Source organism: Apostichopus japonicus, chromosome 10 (genome assembly GCF_037975245.1).
Source record: "Apostichopus japonicus isolate 1M-3 chromosome 10, ASM3797524v1, whole genome shotgun sequence".
NCBI classification, from domain to species: Eukaryota; Metazoa; Echinodermata; class Holothuroidea; order Aspidochirotida; family Stichopodidae; genus Apostichopus; species Apostichopus japonicus.
Window position 1 is genome coordinate 8864919 of NC_092570.1, and position 23435 is coordinate 8888353.

The window sequence follows — 23435 nt, forward strand, 5'->3', positions numbered from 1 at the left end:
TTGAACACCACATTTAACGTTATTAAAACATATTTTAGAGGCTCTTTTAAAAATATGTTATGATAACGTTTTGTGTTTGCTGGGAGAATAGTTGACACTAGTGGAACACTAGTAGTTGTACCCAGAGTTTCACGCGCTGAGCGATCATCAGACTCAACCTTTATTCCGCTCTGTCCACCTGACATAGAGCACTTTGCGCCAAGATAAACACGCAAACCAACCAACTTCATCATATATATATATATATATATATATATATATATATATATATATATATATATATATATATATATATATATATATATATATATATATATAAATATATATATGTATATATATAAATATATATATATATATATATATATATATACTCCTTGTAAAAGAGAGTCAGACTTGGTATGCGATCGAAGGAACACACAAAATATATTCAATGGGGTTTACTTCAACTTTCATGTGTTCTTATACATTGCTTACTTGAGAGAACATGACAACTATCAATGGCAGGGATGGTCTTCAATATTGGGTAAAATTATCATTATTTTCCATCCTGAAAGATCCATGAGAAGGTTGGAGGTTTTGACCAGTCCCATGTTACCACCGCCCCTCCATTTCAACTAAACTAATGAAACCAGAAGAAGAGAACAAGATAAATTGAGAGAAATCAAAGACATTAATTGTTACTTATAAATTTGTGGTTTCAAAATTCCAGCGAGAAAACACTAAACATTGTAATGGTGACCTTAACGACTGTTTACATTTAACATTTTAAACAATTATGTGGACAGCCATAACTTGAAAAAAAAAAGACTTAATGGCAAATTGTTACATAGATGCTTCATTTAAACAAGTCCAACACCATGACTTAACTATGTTGACAAAAATGCAACAGGTAGAAATAACCGTGTAATAGGTATGTGCTATAGCATATAAGTAATAACTTGCTTTTCTGTCATTTGCACCCTTTCCGGAAACAGAAAAAACATGGCTGCCCCTATGCGAAAAACAAGATTTTTATCAGAGCTATTTTTTCACCGAAGTTCGATTAAATATTCACTCCTCCAACTACGAGAAAATTCTTTTAATATATACCGAAGTCACGGTGGAAATACATCGAGAAATAAGAACGAAAGTGATCTCTGGGAAGAATATTCAAAACATAAAGATTACTGTGAAAATTTCGGTAGGTTAACCTAGGTTACGATGTAGCGGCAGTGGGCCTAGCCTATTGAGTACTATGCTAGTATCAGATTCAGAATAGGTATAGCCTACTGTAGGCTAACTCGACCAATACTGCGTAGGTCTTAATGTAGAATAGGCCTGATGTCGGGAAGTTGCTAGGACACAAATATACGCGCAGAGCGTTACTTTGCAGTATGCTTAGATGTGTTTCCGACCACACTTAAGAATGGTTGTAAAAAGAGGCATGTGTGCATGCAGCAAAGGATTTTGGCTGACTGAGGTATGCTTATGGTGATTGTGTTAGACTATTACTAAAGTAATGTTTAGCCTGTTATGGCCCACATGTAGTCGCACCTCGCTACACAATATTTAAATGTATAAATATCAAGGCAGAAATCTGGCAAAACCATTCCTTTTAGGTGGCCCACTCGGGAAGGTCAAATTGCAACAATATGGAGTGAAAACAACTAGCCTAGCACTAGTCTTGAGCATACTTTAACATAAATTATTGTACCTAAATAGTCCAAAGCAGTGATTTTCTAAATGTAAGCAAATCATAACCTTTCAGAGTGCATAAAGAAATGAGCATATGCTCTGTTAAAGGACCTCTAGGCCGAAATAAGCCAAAAACTGCCGAAAAACTTCATGACAGATAGACTGGGTATGAAGCAATGATCACAAGGCATAATCTCACTAATGTACAACTGTCAGAAAGACTGTCATCTGCAATGTTTGGTGACCAAATTTACCAAAGTACTGACGGCTCATTCTAGCTTACTAGACTGCAGCCAGAGAGAGCCATTTATTTGACAGACTTAAATAGCTGGTTTGACAGTAAAGAGTAGGCTACTTTGTTAATTCTGGTCAATAAGCAGTGATTACTGAAGAATGCTTGAACTGCATTATGCTGTATGGGAAATAATGTAATTGTTGTTTTGTCAAACCACTAAGGCATTTATGTCATGTACTGATCGAACCAAAGATGGGAACAGTTTAAAAATGCACCCAGGAACCTGTTTGCTAAAATTTGATTGTTATCTCAATACTGTATTGAGATATTGTAATGTGATGGCAACTATGTTTTTTTTCCACTTCTGCCTCCAGACCTCTTGGGCAGTTCTTGTGAAACTTTGCCATTTATTATAATATGGAATTGTTTACAAAGGTTGCTTAGTTTTGCAGAGTAAAATCATATCGGAGGAGGATTCGGAAGAAATTATTAGGCACATGGTGTCAACATATTTTAGGAACAGTTTCATCAAATTTTACATTCATATCAACTCAAATCAGAATGAGAATATGATTAAATGATGACAACATTTGAGGATACAGTAGATGTGACTGGTTTCTTTGATCATGTTGATTTGAATAAAAGTGTAACACCAGATTTCCTACTTGTGGGGGGGGGATTTAACTCTTTACCTCTCAGCCTTTTGTCCACGTTCAGTCCCGGTTACTATAGCTGTGTCCTTGAAATTCTTTACTCTTCCCCTACTTGATATGCAAAATGCTGATGTTTTTGGTCGAAGAAAAAACTCAATATTTGTTGAAGTCTTTTCCTTTCTCATTTTCTCAGCCAAACAAGCTGCAGAGAGCTTTGCTGTAGATCCTAAATCTGTCTTTGCTAATAATGAGGTTGATTTGTCTACCATCGATGTCTACGGCTTTGACTATGACTACACACTGGCCTGTTACACCTGTGAATTACATCACCTCATCTATAAGGAAGCTCTGGAAAATTTAGTTGATCGAAGAAAGGTATAAACCAGCTTTCAATATTACTGACTCTGTTTATTAGTTACATTGATGTTTTACCATGCCCAAGCCTGTTTGTACTCTATCCAAGTCATCTTCAGGTTTTCTTGAATTTGAGTTTTTTGTCAGACGGCTAAATTACGAAGTCAATGCTCATTCGTGTCAGGACAACGTGTCAAGTTTAATTTTTACAATTTAATTGACATAAATACACATGCAAGATCAAAGATCATACTTCAGTATCATTTTAATGTTGCAAATTGAAATTGCTATGTTTTTCTCCAATTCTATTTTTTATTTTTATTTTTCAGTTCCCACCTGGCATTAGAGATATGAAGTATAATTTGAACTTTGGCATCAGAGGACTTCATTTTGACACAAAGAAGGTAGAGCATTTTAGGTTTATTAATATTTTAATGAACTAATAAAATAAAATAATATTTCTGTGGTGGTATTACACAAGCAATTGAGATGAGGTTCTTTCATTCCGTTAATAGTAACATTTTTCAGTGTTAATAGTCTCAAGTTTGTTCAACAATAGTAATATTAAAAGATATGTTCTTTCTGCCTTGTTTTCTTTCTCTAGGCTAGTGCTGTCTGCTTCTCATGGTAAATGTATTTTCTTTTATATGGCTGTTGTGGAATAACTACTTGCATTCTTAATAGTGTAATCCCCCCCCCCCCCCCAGACCCAAAGTAGTTATATTCCACACATATTCATATCGCATTGGAACTGTATTTCCAAGATGAAGTTTGCTGACCAGCTGTTGAGTTTTTCCTCATCAGTTGATCTGTGAGCAAAAGAGCGGTTGGTTACCAGGATAATGATTGGATTAGTAATTGTCCAGATCGCTGATTGAAATCTTGGAAGAATGATCAATAAACAATAATTGATTAATATTTAACTATTCCAAGCTTTTTTCAATTGACAGGGTCTGCTAATGAAGATTGATGCTTTTCATCATATACAATTAGGAACTGTTTACAGGTAAGTTTGGTTTAGTTAGTAAAGTTAGTTAGGTTAGTTTAGTTTAGTTTTAGAAAGAGCATAGGGGAAACGATTTAATGAGAATTGCTCCTCTGTTTTTTTCCTTTTTCCCTTTTCCCCTTTCCCATTTTCCATGCAATATAAGAACAATAAGATAACAGTAGCATGTAAACATGTAAAATATCACTTGAATATGTACACACTAGTCCCAATTCTATTATAAGTCTATAAATACTTGCTGGATATAAATAAATGAATGAATGAATGAATGAATCAAAAGGGGACTAGCTTTAAGGTACCGATTAATTGAAGACAGGGGACACTGACTTAAGGATTATGGTATCACTGATTGAACAGTAGAGACAGAGACTAAAGACACAGATCTAGACTGAAGACAACGGTCAAGGAGATCACAGAATTAAGGTCATGCTAATGCAGACATTACCAACATTTAAGACTTGGACCAAAAACAATCACTTTTAAAGATGATTAAAGATGATGAGATATTGCAGCCACTAACTATGAAAGTCACAGATTAACGGCACCACTTTTTACAAAATTAATTTATGCAAATTAAAGATAACAGACCCTGATGTATTAGATACATGCTATGGATTAAAGACGAAGAATTTTGCTGGCATACAGTAGCCCCAAAGGTGGACTTTCCAGCATTATTTCTGGCTCCCGGGTTTTGTGTATTACATACTACACAGATATTACTGAAGTTCAACTTTGAATGTAGGATTTATTGGTCTTATACCATTCCTCACAGATCATCCATTGACTGGAGCAATTCATTTGATGATCCTGCATATTTTGTTCCTCTCTATTTTTTTACACTTGCTTCTATAAATAGTTGCTGTATCATTAATTTTTTTAAGATTATCTATTTATTTTATCATCAGGGGTCTACAACAGTTAGCAGATTCAGAGGTTTTGGACCTCTATGACGGCACTCATGTACCCGAGGGTGCTATAATGTCCTTCAATGGCCAGGTCGGTAAATTGCTTGTTTTAGCATTTCATGTCACGGCATGAACTGAAAGGATTTGTCATTATACTTAAAGAAAACTATAACTCCCTGCTGAATCTACTGAAAGATTTTGTTGTTTTATCCAGAACCACCATCACTAAATTTTGTTTGTATGAATTGTGGGTTGGTGTGTTTTTGAAATCCAGTATCGCATTTTCAAAATGGTCAGGGTTGCTACGCAAGTGCAAAGAAGTATAGCCATTGTTTTTAACAAAGTTACCATAGTACAGTAGTTTATAAGAAAACAAAATTCAGAACCTTCAGAACTGCTTCACAAAATTTAAACAATAAAGTATTCCCTGTTCTCTGTAATACAAAAACCAGGAATACAACATTGCTCCAAGCTTGGAAAGTGAAACCAACACTGAAAAGAAGATCTAATATCACAGATTTCATTTATTTGTGCAGTATTTCTGTGATATCTACCTATTTATATTAGCTACAAAGATACCCCCACATGCCCCTAACTCCTTATGGCCAGGACTTTTGTCATATAAGTGTTACAGTGTTCTTGCACTTTTCCCTTTGTTTTTTCAGAGTTACTTCAAGCAGCTGATTGATTTGTTTTCCATCCCAGAGATGACTTTGTTAGGGAATGTTACAGAGGTAAGGCTAGGCTAAGGCTAGGCTAGGCATATGATAGTCTTTACTCACAGTTAATGTTGTTGAAGTTAATTATAAGGCTAGGCAGACCGTATGATATTCTTAACTCACAGTTAATGTTGTTGAAGTTAATTATAAGGCTAGGCAGACCGTATGCATGGGCGTCAACAGGTGGGGGACGGGGGGGGACATGTCCCCCCCACTTTCAAAAGTGGAGGGGATATCATATCATTTGTCCCCCCCACTTTTCAGAGCAGTTATTAAAAAAATCACATGCATATGCGCGATTTTCTATCACAATTGCTGAGCTGATTCAAGTAGAATCTAACTTAAGAATCATTATCAATAAATTGCACTGGAAATTAGAACAGTGCTTGGCCCTTTATCCCCCTTCCTCCGATATTCACCCTCCCCGCTTCGTCCGAGACCTCTGATAAAAGTTTGTGCGATGTTTGAACGATGTTTTAGAGTGTTTTGTGGAAGCACCCCTTCTCGCCAGAAATGGAATTCCCCTTGCCCTACACTGTGAATCAGAGAAAACGATGCATTTCAACTTGAAAACAAGTCGAAGACCCCACCAGGAAGGTAATATCATATATTTTAGGCCCTACAGACAGTATTCTGCCTGTATGCAGGGTATTATATGATACCAAACTACCGAAAATATTTCGTTTGAGATGGACGCTGTGTAATTCGTTTCCCTTGGTGTCAGAACGGCATCTTTCTACCAGTACTTTCTGTCGGAATTTAGTTTTGTGAGACAAAATTTCTCCTCACAGATCTGGTTCTGATGTAACTAAAAATGACTCAGGAAGGCCGTCTCCTGCGATCTAGGGGGTCTTATGTACCCAAAATTTTCTGGTACGCTACGCGCCAACCAATGGTGGCGCTCCGCTTAGATAGTATAGTGTCCCCCCCACTTTCTGAAACCTGCTGACGCCCATGACCGTATGATAGTCTTAACTCACAGTTAATGTTGTTGAAGCTAATTATAAGGCTAGGGAGACTGTATGATAGTCTTTACTCACAGTTAATGTTGGTGAAGTTAATTCTAAGGCTACACAGACCGTATGATATTCTTTACTCACAGTTAATGTTGTTGAAGTTAATTATAAGTCCCTTTCTTTTTAGTTTATTCCAGTATACCTTATCAAACTAATTTGTAAAAGAGAAAGAATAAAAAGTGGTAGTAGAATTCATATGTATATAGCTTAGTTCATATTAAAGAGGTAAACACTAGACTTATATCATAAGTCATTGCCCTGGTTCTAAAGTCTTGGTTGTCACGAGAACTGATAAATCTGTATTTATTTCTCATTGAAGTGGATAACTTGCTGCTCATGTCTCTCTACCTTCTTGGTTTCATAATGTTTTCCTTTGAATTATATAAATGTCTGGAATGTTAACCTTAAAGCAAAGTTGATGATGCTCTCTGCTCCTGTGTTCTCATAAGATTACAATGCATGACTCTGTAAAGACCAGAAATGCTTTCGAAATTCAGCGTTGCATGTTCTCGATGGTCTGTTATGTGTCAGAATTAATTTGTTCTCCTAGCCATGTCTTCAAGAACTCTGGTTCTTGTGTTAGACTTATTGTTACGTTTACTACTCAGTGAAAAAACTTTTTAGGGAGTTCATTTCTCATAGGAAAATAAATGTTAATTGATTTCTATTGGTGAAACCATTATTTTTATAAAGTCATATAGGCTATTACTTCAATGATGGAATATTTTCATCTGATGTAGAATTGTTTTGTCAATAAATATTAACTGGACTTGAGGAAAAATCTCAAATTACTAAGTTTAAATCAATCGTCTGTTGTAGATTATATGATCTGTTTTAAAAGATGAGATGTAAACAAAACTTGGCATGAATTTTTAGATATGGTCCTCTATTTGTGACTGCCAACTAAAATAAACATAGATGTACAGATGGATTTTGTAATGTATGGTTGTATTCATCTTACATGAATCAACAAATCTGTTTCTTTCCATTACAGTATCTAGAACAGCGGGGAATCCCCTATGACTCGGAGTATCTCTTCAGTGATATTCATGTGAGTATAAGTCTTAGTAGATATCGTCAACCAATCCTGGAATAACAATGGTATCAATTCTTCCACTTTCATAACCTCAGTGACAACAATGTCTTGTGTTTGATCATCTGAGTATCTCTTCAGTGATATTCATGTGAGTATAAGTCTTGGTAGATATCGTCAACCAATCCTAGAATAATAGTGGTATCAATTCTTCCACTTTCATAACCTCAGTGACAATAATGTCTTGTGTTTGATCATCTGAGTATCTCTTTAGTGATATTCATGTGAGTATGATATCTTCAACCAATCCTGGAATAACAGTGGTATCAATTCTTCCATTTTTGTAACCTTAGTGACAATAATGATGGCTCTGAACTGTTCATTTATGCTGTTACATGCTCCTTCATTCAATGTTTAGTAAAACCAGTATTTGTTAAATTTAGTCAAGGATTACTAAACATTGACCACATTCAATCAGCTGCCAAAAAATGAACATAAGAAATGTTGCATTCCTTTATTCTTCTGTCACCTTGTTGTGTTTCTGTCTTATGTATGTGTGGGTGTGTGAATGTATGTATGTATCATGTATGTGTGTGTATGTATGTGTGCGTGTTTGTTTGTTTGTGCGCATTTGTGTGTATGTTTGTATTTATTTCTTCTTAAAAGTTTTCACCTTTTTTATTGAATTTAGTTTCCTTTGTTTAAACAGAATGCTGTGAAAGAAGTTCATTTCTCTGGCAATATGCACAAAGAGGTTGGAAACAATGTAGGTAGGTGCTAACAGGCTCGATCCATAGACTTCAAATGTTTGTCGATGTGATATTGTGTTATGCATCTTTGAACTTTTCACTTTTTTATGTGTTTTTATATGGCTTCCAATGTAGATACAGTTCACCCAGGTTATTTCAGAGTTATTACAGATATACATATTGGTTACATAGCCTTATATAGTTATTACACAGTTACATAGCTAAATATTACTCACTTGTACATCATCAGTTCTCACAGGCTTTCAAAGTTAGGCAATGTGTCAAACGAAATTCCTGAATGGAGATAAAAATATGTCAAATTACAAATTGATGTTTTGGCTCAAATGTCAGAGAATGGAATTGATAAAGCTAAGTTTATTTTTAACGATATGTAAATGTCGATTAAAGGAATACACCCTGAAGTACAAACATAAACACCCTGCAGCCCAAAATATCATCACAACTCAGGGTGATAAACACATTAAATGTCAAAGAACTATGAAGAAGGACAGTTTGTTGATTTTAATCAAAATTAATTTGATTTTCTCGCCTTCGTTGTTGTTCACGGATGCATCGATGACTCACAACTTTCTTGCGATCTCTAGCAAGCATACACAAATACTTGTGGTTCTAAATGTGTAATTCTATCGTTTTGGTGATTACAAATACTCAAACATACATATTCTAAGACATAGTGTCTAACTGTGCGATCTGATATTTCTCGTTACCCAAGTTCCTCTGCTGTTTTTTTTTTAATATTATGGATTGATGTGTTTGTGTTCTTCCTCTTCTCTGTTATTGAATCTTGTGAGCAGTTATCCTCTAAAGCATGGGTTCCCTAACTGGGGTGCATGAACCCCCAGGGGGTGCGTGAGTCCATCCCAGGGGGTTCGTGAGACGTTTCTGAAAGTCGAAACTAGAGTCCTTTTTGTTGAACTAAAATCTGATATATCATATAATTTAGTAATGTACAAAAGTCGTACCTATCTGACAAACTCTTTTCGCGTTCCATACGCATATGTTGCCATAGCTGTTCCATATACCGTGCATGTGATAAATAACTGAATTATGAAACAGACACAGGCTGCATTACTTTGGTGAAGGTGGTGTACGAATGACAGTACATGGTGAAGATAAAGAGCTGAACTTGATCTAAGATTCTTTAAGGAAGCACTGTTATGCTTATTATAGTATAATAGTGACTCAGATCGTGTCTCGAAAAGTTGGGGGTGCGTGGACAACTCTGACATCCACAGGGGATTCGTGGGGGGATAAAGTTAGGGGAACCCTGCACTAAAGTACAAATCCTCTCTTTCTCTTTGTTTATCAGTTTGTTTCTCTCTTTGTTCATCAGGAGCATACCTGGAGTCATCAACAGAGGTTCGACACCTCATCAGTAGATTGCACAACAAAGGCAAGCGCCTCTTCCTCATCACAAACTCACCGTTTGAATTTGTGTAAGCTGCTGCTGAATTGTTAAGATTCATTTATTCCTGTTAGTCTCAAATTGAGTTTATTTATTATGATGTTTCTGTCAAATAGTACACCTATCCATTGATATCAATGAGTTTATGGAGGATGCTATGTGTTTCTTCTTCCTACAAATGTCCTTTGTTACATCTTTTCTGTAATTTGTAATATGATTGTGCTTTCTGAAGGATGACTGACTCTGAAACATTGAAGAATTGTAACATACATACAAACATACATCACTGCTTTATAAAGTAATATTTGTCAGCAAAAGTGGGAATGATGACACAGGTTTTGCTCAGCTAAGTAGTTCACAGTAAAAGAAGTCACTGACTTAATTGTCTAAGAAACAAGACTCATTATGTGGCAACAATTTATTTCCTATGTATTTACAATGTACACCATTACTCCATGGACAACACTGTACACCATTACTCCATGGATATATATATTAACACTGTACACCATTACTCCATGGACATATATTAACACTGCACATCATTACTCCATGGACATATATATTAACACTGCACATCATTACTCCATGGACATATATATTAACACTGTACATTATTACTCCATGGACATATATATTAACACTGTACATCATTGCTATATGGATTAATGGCCTCCCTACTGATGTTGCACTACTGGTCACACTGGGTCTCTGCTGCTTGATTGCTATGGTAACAGAGCTTCTCTGTTCGGCTGAGACAACTAGTGTTTTGAAAGCCAAAAATTATCCTTTAGGCTCTCCAAGGGAAAACCATTTGTTTTCTTGTTCCAAACAGCATTTACTCATACCTTTCACTTGAATTATTCAGTCATTTTGAACCACCAACTTTGTTGTTTGCAAAATCCTTGAAACATATCAACTAACGAGGGTCTCGCATATTAACTAGCTTAATGCTCCTCTTTCCAGAGACAAAGGAATGTCCTACATGATTGGAAACGACTGGGTCGATTACTTTGAAGTCATCGTTGTTCAAGCAAGAAAACCTCTCTTTTTCAAGGATACAACAAGGTATTAAGTCACTCATTCTTCTCTTCATAAAATGACTCATATTTCTATGCAACATCATGATTTTAGTCTTAGTTTAAGACCAAAAGATGTAACCATCAATGTCTCTTCGCCTGAATTTCGTATCTTTACCAAACATCTGGAATGCATGTTCATTTTGCATTGCATTATCTTTATTCTGGCAATAAATATAACCTGATATCTTAAAGGCATTGAAGACTCGCCCCAAACCGTGTGCCGCCCTCTGAAAAAGTTAACTTTCCATTGCTTGCAAGTGAATTTTTTTTTTGTCACTACAAAATGCAGACAGTAATGAAATGTGATACCTTGTTATCTTTTATCTAGACCTGAGATGTCCATCGATGCTATGTACACTGTGTTGTGGGTAATGACCGTAGCTGCATGTATTGACTGTACACTATAGTCTAATTACCGATGGTAGCAAGCTGTGTGTGTATTTTCTGGGATCGATGGTGGTGTCTAACACTTCTGTTACACCTCATTCGAAACTAGGTCAGGTTACCGGCATCAGACGTTTCTTTGTGTGCGAGTCTTCACTCCCTTTAACTCCTCCAAAATCACACCAGGAAAAATGGAATTTGAAAAATTAAATAAAATAGTATTTAAAGTTTGTGGGAAACAAAGCTTTTTGTGTCGGATTATAACAGTAAATAATTTGCAATTGAAAAATGAGATCTGAAAAGTGAACTTTTGAACAAAATAATAAGATATCTGTCATGCTATATTAAGAGCTGACCTGTGTGTCTGATATTCTCATTCAATGTGGGCGAAGCCACATACATAGCAATCAGTGGAACCATTATCATGTTAATCCATGCAGTCTAAATATGCTATTAAATTATATGTTAGCTACTAACTTCCTCAGATTTTCAAGAAAGACTTTTCAAATATGTATGTATAGCAAATCGTTATAACCATTTGTAGTGCTATTCACACCTCTATTACAAGCGTAGTTTTCTTTTGAAGACATCATTGTAACAAAGTTCATTTTGCAAGTCTCTCTGCTCCTCCCCGACCCTCAAAACTTGTTAATTTTAAGTCTGTATTTCCTAGGTAACTATGTTTTGGAGAATAATATGATTATCTATTCATCTTTTAGACCGTTTCGATTCATCTACCCCAAGACTGGAACACCTGCTTGGTCGAGAGTAAAGGAACTAAGGAAAGGAGAATATTACCTAGAGGTTGGTCGCCCGATCCTTATCTATAATTAATTAATTAAAAATAATTTATTCCATGCTGAGTAACACAGTAGAAATTCTCATGCAGGCACTTCATAAATCAATAATCCCTAATTTTGCAACAAATGATTTATGACCTTAAAATACAGAGACTGTCACAGTGTCTATGCAGAGACAATTACAAATTTGCGAGGATTCTGTGTATGAGTTTCTAAGAATTATCTGTTAAATGTTTAATCAGAGTATTAAAGTCACACCTAGAATGCTTCATATTAGTTGTTTTTTCAACACAGCTGTGCACACAGTTTTCTGTTGTTGTTGTTGTTGGTATTCTCATTATTATTATTTTTTTATTTATTTTTTTTATTATGATTATGAATATGATTATTTTTTTTTATTATGATTATTATTATGATTATTTATTTTTATTATTTATGATTATTATTATTATTGTTATTATTATTATTATCATTATCATTATCATTATCATGATTATCATCATCATATTGATCAGTTCTTTACCTAGGATAAAGTAAAACCAGTAGGTGACTCTGGACTGACATAAGTTTCCTTTAAGGCTACTTCAGTTGGGTCGGATCAGACACAGCTATGGTTCAGGGTCTCTGTGTCTCCCTGTCAGATTGTCCCATTGTCTCTAGTGTACATTAATACTAATATCTTCAAGGCTTTGTTCTTGATGGACCACTGTGGGGAGCTAATGCATACCATGAGTCATTGTGTCATTTCAAGAGTGGAACATTTTGTTAGTTTTTGATGTTTCACTTACTATGTTGACAGGGTAACGTGGAGCAGTTTACTAAACTGACTGGATGGGATGGCTCCAGAGTTCTCTATTTTGGAGATCATATCTACAGTGATTTAGCTGACCCGTCCCTCCAAAATGGCTGGAGGACAGGAGGCATCATACCAGAACTAGAGGCAAGTCAATTGTATTGTGAAATGCTTGTCGTTAAGTTGGAGATTAGGGGGTATCATACCAGAACTAGAGGCAAGCCTATTGTATTGTGGAATGCTTATTAAGTTAGATATTAGGGGGCATCATACCAGAACTAGAGTCAAGTCTATTGTATGATGGAATGCTTGTTAAGTTGGAGATTAGGGGGCATCATACCAGAACTAGAGGCAAGTCTATTGTGTTGTTGAATGCTTGTTAAGTTGGAGATTATGGGGTATCATACCAGAACTAGAGGCAAGTCTATTGTATTGTGGAATGCTTGTTAAGTTGGAGATTAGGGGGCATCATACCAGAACTAGAGGCAAGTCTATTGTATTGTGGAATGCTTGTTAAGTTTGAGATTAGGGGGTATCATACCAGAACTAGAGGCAAGTCTATTGTATTGTGGAATGCTTGTTAAGTTGGAGATTAGGGGGCATCATACCAGAACTAGAGGCAAGTCTATTGTATTGTTGAATGCTTGTTACGTTGGAGATTAGGGGGTATCATACCAGAACTAGAGGCAAGTCTATTGTATTGTGGAATGCTTATTAAGTTAGATATTAGGGGGCATCATACCAGAACTAGAGGCAAGGCTATTGTATTGTGGAATGCTTGTTAAGTTAGATATTAGGGGGTATCATACCAGAACTAGAGGCAAGTCTATTGTATTGTGGAATGCTTGTTAAGTTGGAGATTAGAGGGCATCATACCAGAAATAGAGGCAAGTCTATTGTATTTTGGAATGCTTGTTAAGTTGGAGATTAGGGGGCATCATACCAGAACTAGAGGCAAGTCTATTGTATTGTGGAATGCTTGTTAAGTTGGAGATTAGGGGGCATCATACCAGAACTAGAGGCAAGTCTATTGTATTTTGGAATGCTTGTTAAGTTGGAGATTAGGGGGCATCATACCAGAACTAGAGGCAAGTCTATTGTATTGTGGAATGCTTGTTAAGTTGGAGATTAGGGGGCATCATACCAGAACTAGGGGTAAATCTATTGTATTATGGAATGCTTGTTAAGTTTGAGATTAGGGGGCATCATACCAGAACTAGAGGCAAGTCTATTGTGTTGTTGAATGCTTGTTAAGTTGGAGATTATGGGGTATCATACCAGAACTAGAGGCAAGTCTATTGTATTGTGGAATGCTTGTTAAGTTGGAGATTAGGGGGCATCATACCAGAACTAGAGGCAAGTCTATTGTATGATGGAATGCTTGTTAAGTTTGAGATTAGGGGGTATCATACCAGAACTAGAGGCAAGTCTATTGTATTGTGGAATGCTTATTAAGTTAGATATTAGGGGGCATGATACCAGAACTAGAGGCAAGTCTATTGTATTGTTGAATGCTTGTTAAGTTGGAGATTAGGGGGTATCATACCAGAACTAGAGGCAAGTCTATTGTATTGTAGAATGCTTGTTAAGTTAGATATTAGGGGGCATCATACCAGAACTAGAGGCAAGTCTATTGTATTGTGGAATGCTTGTTAAGTTAGATATTAGGGGGTATCATACCAGAACTAGAGGCAAGTCTATTGTATTGTGGAATACTTGTTAAGTTGGAGATTAGAGGGCATCATACCAGAAATAGAGGCAAGTCTATTGTATTTTGGAATGCTTGTTAAGTTGGAGATTAGGGGGCATCCTACCAGAACTAGAGGCAAGTCTATTGTATTGTGTAATGCTTGTTAAGTTGGAGATTAGGGGGTATCATACCAGAACTAGAGGCTAGTCTATTGTATTGTGGAATGCTTGTTAAGTTGGAGATTAGGGGGCATCATACCAGAACTAGAGGCAAGTCTATTGTATTGTGTAATGCTTGTTAAGTTTGAGATTAGTGGGCATGATACCAGAACTAGAGGCAAGTCTATCGTATTGTGGAATGCTTATTACGGTGGAGGACAGGAGACATCCTATCGTAACTACGGGTAATTCTATTTAGTTGTGGGCTGTTCATTATGGTTGGGGCATCGTGTCCGATTAGAGACAAATCTATTGAATCGTGGAATGCCCATTATTGTTGAAGCTTAGGGGGCATCACATCGGAACTAGGGGCAAGTCTATTGAATCGTGGATTACTCATTATTGTTGAAGCTTTAGGGGCATCATAATGGAACTCGGGGCAAGTCTATTGAATAGTGGAATGCTCATTCTTGTTGAAGCTTAGGGGGCATCAGATTGGAGCTAGGGGCATGTCTATTTAATGGTCGGCTGCTTATTAGCTTTGGGGGTCTGGGGAGCATCCTACCAATGATATTTTATGGAAAGAAATCACAAGACTCTGGGTCCTCTTGTTGGAATATTGTTTTGTTTTTTTAATGATGAAATCAACCATGTGTGTATGTGGTGATATAGTTGAATGAATATGTATAGCAGAATCAGAGAAAGTTTGAACTCAGGAATCATGAAGTAACAGAGTGATAATAGTGAATGTCACTTTAAGTCTCCCTTAGATGTTCAAAAAGTTATTTTCTGCTCAATTGCCCGGCCAAAGTACCTTCCCGATACATTTCTAGGCCACCGTAAATGAGGATTTTGGTTGAAAGAATACACAGCCTAGACCCAATACCTGGCTCACCAGATGCCAGAGTCTTGAGCCATCATCTCGTTCGAAACAAAGTTGAGTGGGCTAAGCAAATTTTATTTCAATTTTTTCCATGGCTATAGACTCTAGGAAGCTGGCGGAGATTTTGACAGGAACAATTTATTTTGTATAATTTTCAGGATGAGATAGAGATTGGTAACTCTGTTCCTTTCAAGAGAGACATCTTATGGCTGATGTCCCTACAGAACCTGATAGAGGATAACCAGGGCACCGGCTACGAGGATGTAATCAATGGCTGGATTCACGAGAGGAACCAACTAAGGTAAAAGGAAGGTGGATTTTTCTTTATGAGTTACATCAGAACATACCATTTTTAATGTCTATGTTTGTGTAATGGGGTAAGGAATTGTTGATTAGTGTTGCCCCTGCCCCCCCACCTTCCCTCCCTAAAGATGACAATTGCATAATTGCATCAGGACAGCCATTTCATTGTCTATGGTAATCACCAATGTCAGCTCAGATCCTTTGAGGCAGTAGGCTCTGTGAGAATTTCATCTAATAAATACCAAATAAATAAATACCAAATATTAAAGTGCTGTTATCATGAAATAAAACATCTCAAGAGCACTGTACAAAAGAAACAATACCTGGAATATAAAAATAACAAACTTAAGAAGACCTAAAAGTAATAACAACAGCAATAAAAGTTTAAAAAATGATATAAGACAGGGTTATAAACCACAAAAAAAAAAAAAAAAAAAAAACACAAAAAAAAACACTAACACTTAGAACTTATAACTAATTCTAAATTGGCCAATCATTGGGGGGGGACTCGATGTAACTATTAACTATTACTATAAAGTTTATTCGTGAAGTATAACTAACGCATCTCTGAGAGCTTGTTACTAGATTAATTTCCACATCTTGAAGCGGTGTCCCTGGTTGTGTAATGTTTGTTTTTTTTGGGGTTTCTCCTTGAAGTTGGTGATCAGATTGTCCAAGTGTTAGATAACTCCACTGCGACAGGTTGATAAGTATTCTCTGCAGAGGATCGTTTTGTTTGCATTCAGCAGGACAGACAAACTAACTAACAAACAAACAAACGAAGGCATTGTTTTGAAGTCTAAAGTAAGGTTAACATAATTGAAGAGCTGCTATTTATGTCGTGGTTATCTTTTCTAAGTAATTATCTATTGAACCTTTGTGGTCTTAGTGTGTTTGAACAAGCTGAAAATGATTGCTACCAAGGATGAGTTGATACACACCAACGTGGTTATTTTTAAGTTGTAGCTATTTATGTTTAGAGATTAAAAACTGTAAATTGGCATGAAAAGTTCAGAGCAAATTGTTTTATCGGTGACTTAAAGTTCCTTCATCGTTGGTCCAAAACTGGAATGACTTACGGGTGGGCCTGCCTCAAATTGTGATGTGGGTCGTCTTACACTTGACGACTATTAATTAGTCATCAATCCTCGTTAGTCCAGACCGGAATTACTTGTGAGGGGAACACTGCCTCTGATTGTGATATGCATTGTCCTAAACTTGACTTTTTAATTAATCATCCCTGTGAAATAGACCAGATTGTATTTACTTGTACAATATGTTTGACAAATGTTGTCTTAAATGTTGTAAAGAATACTTTGAGAAGCCATACCTTGCCTGTACTTTATGTCTGTATGTCTGTGTAAACCCTAAGCAGAGTGTCTGGGACCCTGCCTACATAAAAGTGGGATAAAGATAACAAAAATATTGGGCATGGAATTGCTGATTACATATCCCTCAGTATGGGACCCTAATTACATTACCACAAGTGTGCAGTTTAATAGTGAATACAGTACATAACCTGAGTATGATATCCTAATAGCATCACGCTGATGTTACATGACCTGTTTGTGGCACTAGTGGTCTGCTTTGCTAGGTCTTTATTTCCTCCTTGATAAATGCCTTAAGTAATCTTACTGTCAGGTTGTGTGAAAAGTGCAACACTTGGCTAAATATGAACTTCCTGTACTTTTAGCATGTTTTTACAGGTATGAAGGTTACTATGATACCGTTGGATTTGTTTATGTACCTAAATCCCATAGTTAGATATGCATATAAGGCAATTGTAGTAGATGACATATGCAGCTTATAGAAAACTTCCTTTAGTATTTTTGCGGTCAGTTGTGTGAAAAGTGCAACAATTGGCTACATAGGAAATTTCTGTACTTTTAGTATGGTTGTTCAGGTATGAAGGTTGCTATGATACCGTTGGATTCCTTTTGTACGTTAAACCAATTGAATCCAATAATTTCAATAGCCTATGACAATTGCAGCAGCCCACATTTGCAGCTCATAGATACATAAACAAGTAACAATAAATAATGTGTCAGAAGGAAATAGGTTGTGGTAAAATTTTAGCACAGTTATATAAAAATAGTGTGCACAGTGGCCAAACCACATTACCAATGCAAAGTAATACATCAGTGTCAATATATGATTATATATAAATATGACGTTTAGTGTGTACTATATAATTTACCATTGCAATGCATGTATTTTTCATATATCTGGTCATTGACAAGCTCGTATTAATGTCCGCTCTTGCTACAAGCTATTATCTTTGATAAGTTTTCAGAGAATTACAAAATCAAATACATTCTGTCTCCGAACCCTTCTCTGTCCTTCCTCTAACGTTACTAGTCCGACCCAGCTGGAATTGATCCATTGATATCCGAGGACTGTTTTCACGTCTGGTTATTTTATCCATTCCTGTTGCATTGTGGGGGATGGGAGGGTGGTTGTTAGCTGAATCTCAGATTTGAGTTTACAATAAACTGAAGCCATCCTAACTAGTTTCTTCAAAATTAGTCAATGTTTTTTTTTCTGACCAGAGCTTGTGTCTTTCTAGGATTGTGTAATGTTTTGGCAATGATCCAAGTCACCTGCCTCTTTAATACTTTGTTTAGTTTTGTGGACGTTGATATAGAAATCTTCTGTAATCGTGTATGGTAATCTCGATTGGCTTACTGCCAAGCATATTGAGGACTTGTTTAACTGATAACATGATGGGCAATGCTCTGAAATACCAAACTTTGGACACACCTGCTCAGTTAGTGTTCTCAGTGAGCTTTCTCAGTGAATGTTCTCAGTGAGTGTTCTCAGTGAGTGTTCTCAGTTAGTGTTCCCAGTGAGTGTTCTCTGTGAGTGTTCTCATTTAGCATTCTCAGTGAGTGTTCTCAGGGAGTGTTCTCAGGGAGTGTTCTCAGGGAGTGTTCTCTGGGGGTGGTCTCAGTGAGTGTTCTCAGTGAGTGCTCTCATTTAGCGTTCTCAGTGAGTGTTCTCAGTGGGTGGTCTCAGTGAGCGGTCTCAGTGAGCGTTCTCAGTGAGCGGTCTCAGTGAGCGGTCTCAGTGAGCGTTCTCAGTGAGCGGTCTCAGTGAGCGTTCTCAGTGAGCGTTCTCAGTGAGTGTTCTCAGTACCCACAAAGTTCTGTACATGATTAATGATAGCCAGTCTTCTAGCTATTGGATTTATTGTATTTATCGCACCTAACAGGGTCGCCACCAAAGAAGCATTCAACCGTCAGTTTGGGAGCATCTTCCGCACTTACCACAACCCCTCCTTCTTCACCTCCCGGCTCTGCCGCTATGCGGACCTCTACATGTCGTCCGTCTCCAACTTACTCCAGTATCCTACAGACCATACCTTTTATCCCCGGAGGTCTGCCTTGCCTCATGAGATCAATTTCAACACGATTCTAAGGTGAAGGAGGCCTGACAAGAGGTGAGGAAAGTCGAGGGAGGGTATCTTCATTCGGTGTCATTCGTACTGGGATAGGTCACATGATCTCGTAGTATGTCACATGACTGAGTCTCTTCACATATATGCAATTAATCACAGGTCTGCACTCCTGGTAATGGATGTCCATGTTTTCGATGTTTATATATAACAGTTGAGTAGAGAAGGAGAGTTGATACCTTGTCTACTCCCATCTGTGGGTCATGTTTTGTAGCTGCATCTCACAGCTGGTATTATATAACATTTAGTAGAGAAGGAGAGTTGATACCTTGTCTACTCCCATCTGCGGGTCATGTTTTGTAGCTGCATCTTACAGCTGGTATTATATAACATTGAGTAGAGAAGGAGAGTTGATACCTTGTCTCTTCCCATCTGCTGGTCATGTTTGTAGCTGCATCTCACAGCTGGTATTATATAACATTGAGTAGAGAAGGAGAGTTGATACCTTGTCTCCTCCCATCTGCGGGTCGTGTTTGTAGCTGCATCTCACAGCTGTTATTATAAAACATTGATTAGAGAAGGAGAGTTGATACCTTGTCTCCTCCCATCTGCTGGTCCTGTTTGTAGCTGCATCTCACAGCTGGCATTCTGGATGCTCACTTACACCTTTAGTTACAATCGTGCTATGTGTGTATTTCCAATTAAATGATTTTGTTCACCTTGATAGACCTTTACTGATCATTCTGAGTGATCAGGATTGTATCAAACAAGTTTATTTATTACATGTTCATTATTTAGAAGAGGCTGGAAAGTGATGATTTCATAACTACGGGAGTAGGCAAGGCTGAGTATTCATAACAGGAGAAGCAGGGCTAAATATAGAGATTAGGTATGGCTTAACATTCTTTGAATATCAATATTTAACAAAGGGCCAAATATTTATAACCATGGTAGTAGATAGGTCCAACGTTTAATGAACTTGGGGTCTACCAGTAGAGTGTGGAACAAAGAGCCCCAAAATGGGCGTTATTTTGTCAGGTTTATGTTCACCTGCCTCATCCAGAGCCTGTTAAAGTTAAAAGTCTCTTGATTGAGGCAGGTCACTAAATGATGAGATGGGCATTTCTCTTTCAAGGAAAGAAATCTTTGGTCCAATGACTGTACATGGTTTGGGTAGGGTAGGGTGTTATAAGAGGGCATTAATGAATATGTTCAAGAACTTTCTTTGTTGGTTATATGTATGGATGTAGCTGCATCCATCAGGTGGATGCAAGCACTGTGTGGATGTAGCTGTTTTTATCTGGTTGATGCTAGTAGTTTATTGGTGTAGCTGCATTGAATGAGTGGATGCTATCAGTGTATGAATGTAGCTGCATCCATTAAGTGGATGCTATCTGTGTAGGAATGTAGCTGCATTCATTGAGTGGATGCTATCTGTGTATAGATGTAGCTGTATCCATTAAGTGGATGCCACTAGTGTATTCATAGCATAATTGGAAGCTTTGAATTCATGTGACAAGACTCACACAATTCCCTCTTGGTGATCCTTTGGTCTGTGAATGAATAAAAGAAAACCGAACAGTGTTTTTGTGAAGCTAATACTGAATTTATATAGCCTCAGTGGCCATCATAATTTAATTTCATAGCTAATACTATTTGTCTTTATATTGCAACCTACATACCAGGGTATGAAAATTACCTGGGCCAGACCAGATTTTATGTGAAAGACACAACATTTATTAAGGCACAAGTGGCTGAGGATTGCATGTCAAAGTCTGGAGGACCAAGTACGGCTACCCTAGGCTTTTCATGCTGGGAATATCACTATGCAACCCGTTTGGGTAGATCATATCAATAGCTGATCTTTCTGAATCCAGGGACATTATCTAATGCATTGTTTCTTTAAGTTGTGGGCATCAACAACGATTAATCATTTGGTTGTTTTACAGATAGTAGCCTGTGAGTAGTTTACTTGTGATAAGAATCGATCTCTGTAAACATTTAATTCTATATCTGGATCTGTTTAAAAAATTTTACTCTATTTATGACCAATTTATTTTTAAGACTTCAATTGTTCAAAAATACCTCAAAATCAACAAGCCGCCCACAATTGCTCATGATAAGAAATTGTAAGAATAGATATGTATTTATATCCACTTTGTGTGTAAATACAGAATTTATTGTTTTCTTTCCTTGCTGCTGATACTTTTTTGTTTTAACTATTTATATTTGATTATCCCTGATACCAGACGTAAGGTGCTAATTTGGGTCTCATAAAACAAAAATAATTATACTGGTTTGCAAAGACTATCAGACACACATAGTAGCAGTTACTAAGTGCAATTCAGTTCAGGTTTTGTGTATATACCCAAATGGTTGTGTAATGTTCATGATTGTAAGAGGACCTCTACCCTCCTTATTTTACCATTTTTCTCAGTTAGCAAGAAGCCAGAAAATCATATGTGATGAAGTAGGCTTACAAGAAGAGATGCCCACCTATGTCTGATGTGTCCATTTGTAAGACGGGACTCTGTTTTTCATGAGTTGATTACAAATTGTTAAGATGGCATTTCCTCTTCATCATATGTTCAGTGGACACTGAGAGGTCTGTCCCAGTATCATGGGATAAAGGCATCACCTTAATTGCTGTCTCTCAATACCATGAGTTGAATGGACGCTCTTAGAGGTGTTGCCTCACATTATCACGGACTCAGTGGACACACTCTAAGGTGTGTTTCGTATTTTCTCTGTAAGAGGTGTCCCTCATCATTGGTTATGTAGATGCTCTAAGTGGTGTTGTCTCCCATTATTGCTGCCTGAGTGGACACACGCCAAGTTGTGTTTCCTATTTCCTTTGTAAGAGGTGTCCCTCATTATCATTGGTCATGTGGACGCTCTTAGAGGTGTTGCCTCCCATTATCACGGACTGAGTGGACACACTCTAAGGTGTGTTTCCTATTTCCTCTGTAAGAGGTGTCCCTCATTTATCATTGGTTATGTAGATGCTCTAAGATGTGTTGTCTCCCATTATTGCTGCCTGAGTGGACACACTCCAAGGTGTGTTTCCTATTTCCTCTGTAAGAGGTGTCCCTCATTTATCACTGGTTATGTGGACGTTCTTAGAGGTGTTGTCTCCCATTTTCACAGACTGAGTGGACACACTCTAAGGTGTGTTTCTTATTTCCTCTGTGAGAGATGTCCCTCATTATCATTGGTTATGTGGATATTCTGAGAGGCCGCCCTAAGGTGTGTTTCTTATTTCCTCTGTGAGAGATGTCCCTCATTATCATTGGTTATGTGGACATTCTGAGAGGCCGCCCTTCACCAATGGTTAAGTGGAATCCATTGATGAATTTTGTTTGTTAATAAAAATCAGAGGAACCTTGACTCACAAACTGTTGATTAATACCTCACTGCTGAATTGGAGGTTCAAAAGTTAGGAGCTATCAGATACAATGTTTGAAACTCCTAAGAAGATAATGACAAATATGATAATGATTGGTTCCAATTGAGAAATGGAGATTTTGTGCAGTATTAAATTGAATTGAATGATTTGATGCCTCAATAAAAGACCTACATGGTGTTACGTGTTGTAGTAATGTATTCCATATCTTGTCTGCTCAGTGATATATCAAACACAGACAAAAGAGATGGCCTAGTAGTAAAAGGTTGATCTTGCACTGTCACTGTTCCCTCCCCAGCCCCAAGAGTGTGCCCTCCCCCAGCCCCAAGAGTGTGCCCTCCCCCAACCCCAAATTATTTCAATGTTTACTATTCCAACATATTTCAGATGCCGTGGGATAAGGATAGTTTTATGAGTTGTAAACTGTTGCCATCAACCTTGTACATTCAACTAAACAAAGATACCACTTCACAAGGGTCAAACTGACTAGTATTGAATGTATGGAATAGCAATAATACAAACTAGTTTTGCATATATGGTATAGTAGGAGTGTTAGCTCAGTGGTTAACGCCGGTGCCTTTTAATCACAAGGTCCCTAGTTCGAGGCACTCTAAGATTAATGTATGTCGTCCAGTTACAGAGTTGTTGACAATTCATAATCATGGACGTTAAATATGAATCTAAGAGACTGACGTCTGTCAGCTTGCGGCTTTGATAAGCCAATGATGGCCTCTTTGCGAGTTCCTGCTTGCAGGAGGATCTAAAATACGTACAT

At 37.1% G+C, this 23435-nt stretch overlaps 1 protein-coding gene across 3 annotated transcripts; it reads left to right on the forward strand.

The window, feature by feature from the left end:
* The first annotated feature begins 946 nt into the window (after positions 1-946).
* On the forward strand, positions 947-22843 carry LOC139975420 (5'-nucleotidase domain-containing protein 3-like). Of its 3 annotated transcripts, none has more exons than XM_071983407.1 (16): positions 947-1180; positions 2756-2937; positions 3246-3320; positions 3867-3922; positions 4828-4918; positions 5493-5561; positions 7557-7613; positions 8305-8365; positions 9699-9801; positions 10737-10838; positions 11956-12040; positions 12836-12976; positions 15719-15861; positions 19075-21943; positions 22161-22425; positions 22504-22843. In XM_071983407.1, the coding sequence occupies exons 1-14, from the start codon at positions 982-984 to the stop codon at positions 19283-19285; spliced, it is 1575 nt and encodes a 524-aa protein (XP_071839508.1). In that variant the 5' UTR covers positions 947-981; the 3' UTR covers positions 19286-21943; positions 22161-22425; positions 22504-22843. The 3 variants fall into 3 exon arrangements, with proteins under 3 accessions (XP_071839508.1, XP_071839507.1, XP_071839506.1); XM_071983406.1 differs by having other exon boundaries at positions 22161-22203; positions 22315-22843; XM_071983405.1 differs by having other exon boundaries at positions 22161-22843.
* The last annotated feature ends 592 nt before the right edge of the window (positions 22844-23435 follow it).

Excerpts from the sequence above, each read along its gene's own strand:
- LOC139975420 (XM_071983405.1), top strand. The coding sequence starts at position 982 with ATGGCTGCCCCTATGCGAAAAACAAGATTTTTATCAGAGCTATTTTTT. Across the intron at positions 5,562-7,556 it reads TGTTAGGGAATGTTACAGAG|TATCTAGAACAGCGGGGAAT; the intron begins GTAAGGCTAGGC and ends TTTCCATTACAG. Across the intron at positions 12,977-15,718 it reads GCATCATACCAGAACTAGAG|GATGAGATAGAGATTGGTAA; the intron begins GCAAGTCAATTG and ends TATAATTTTCAG.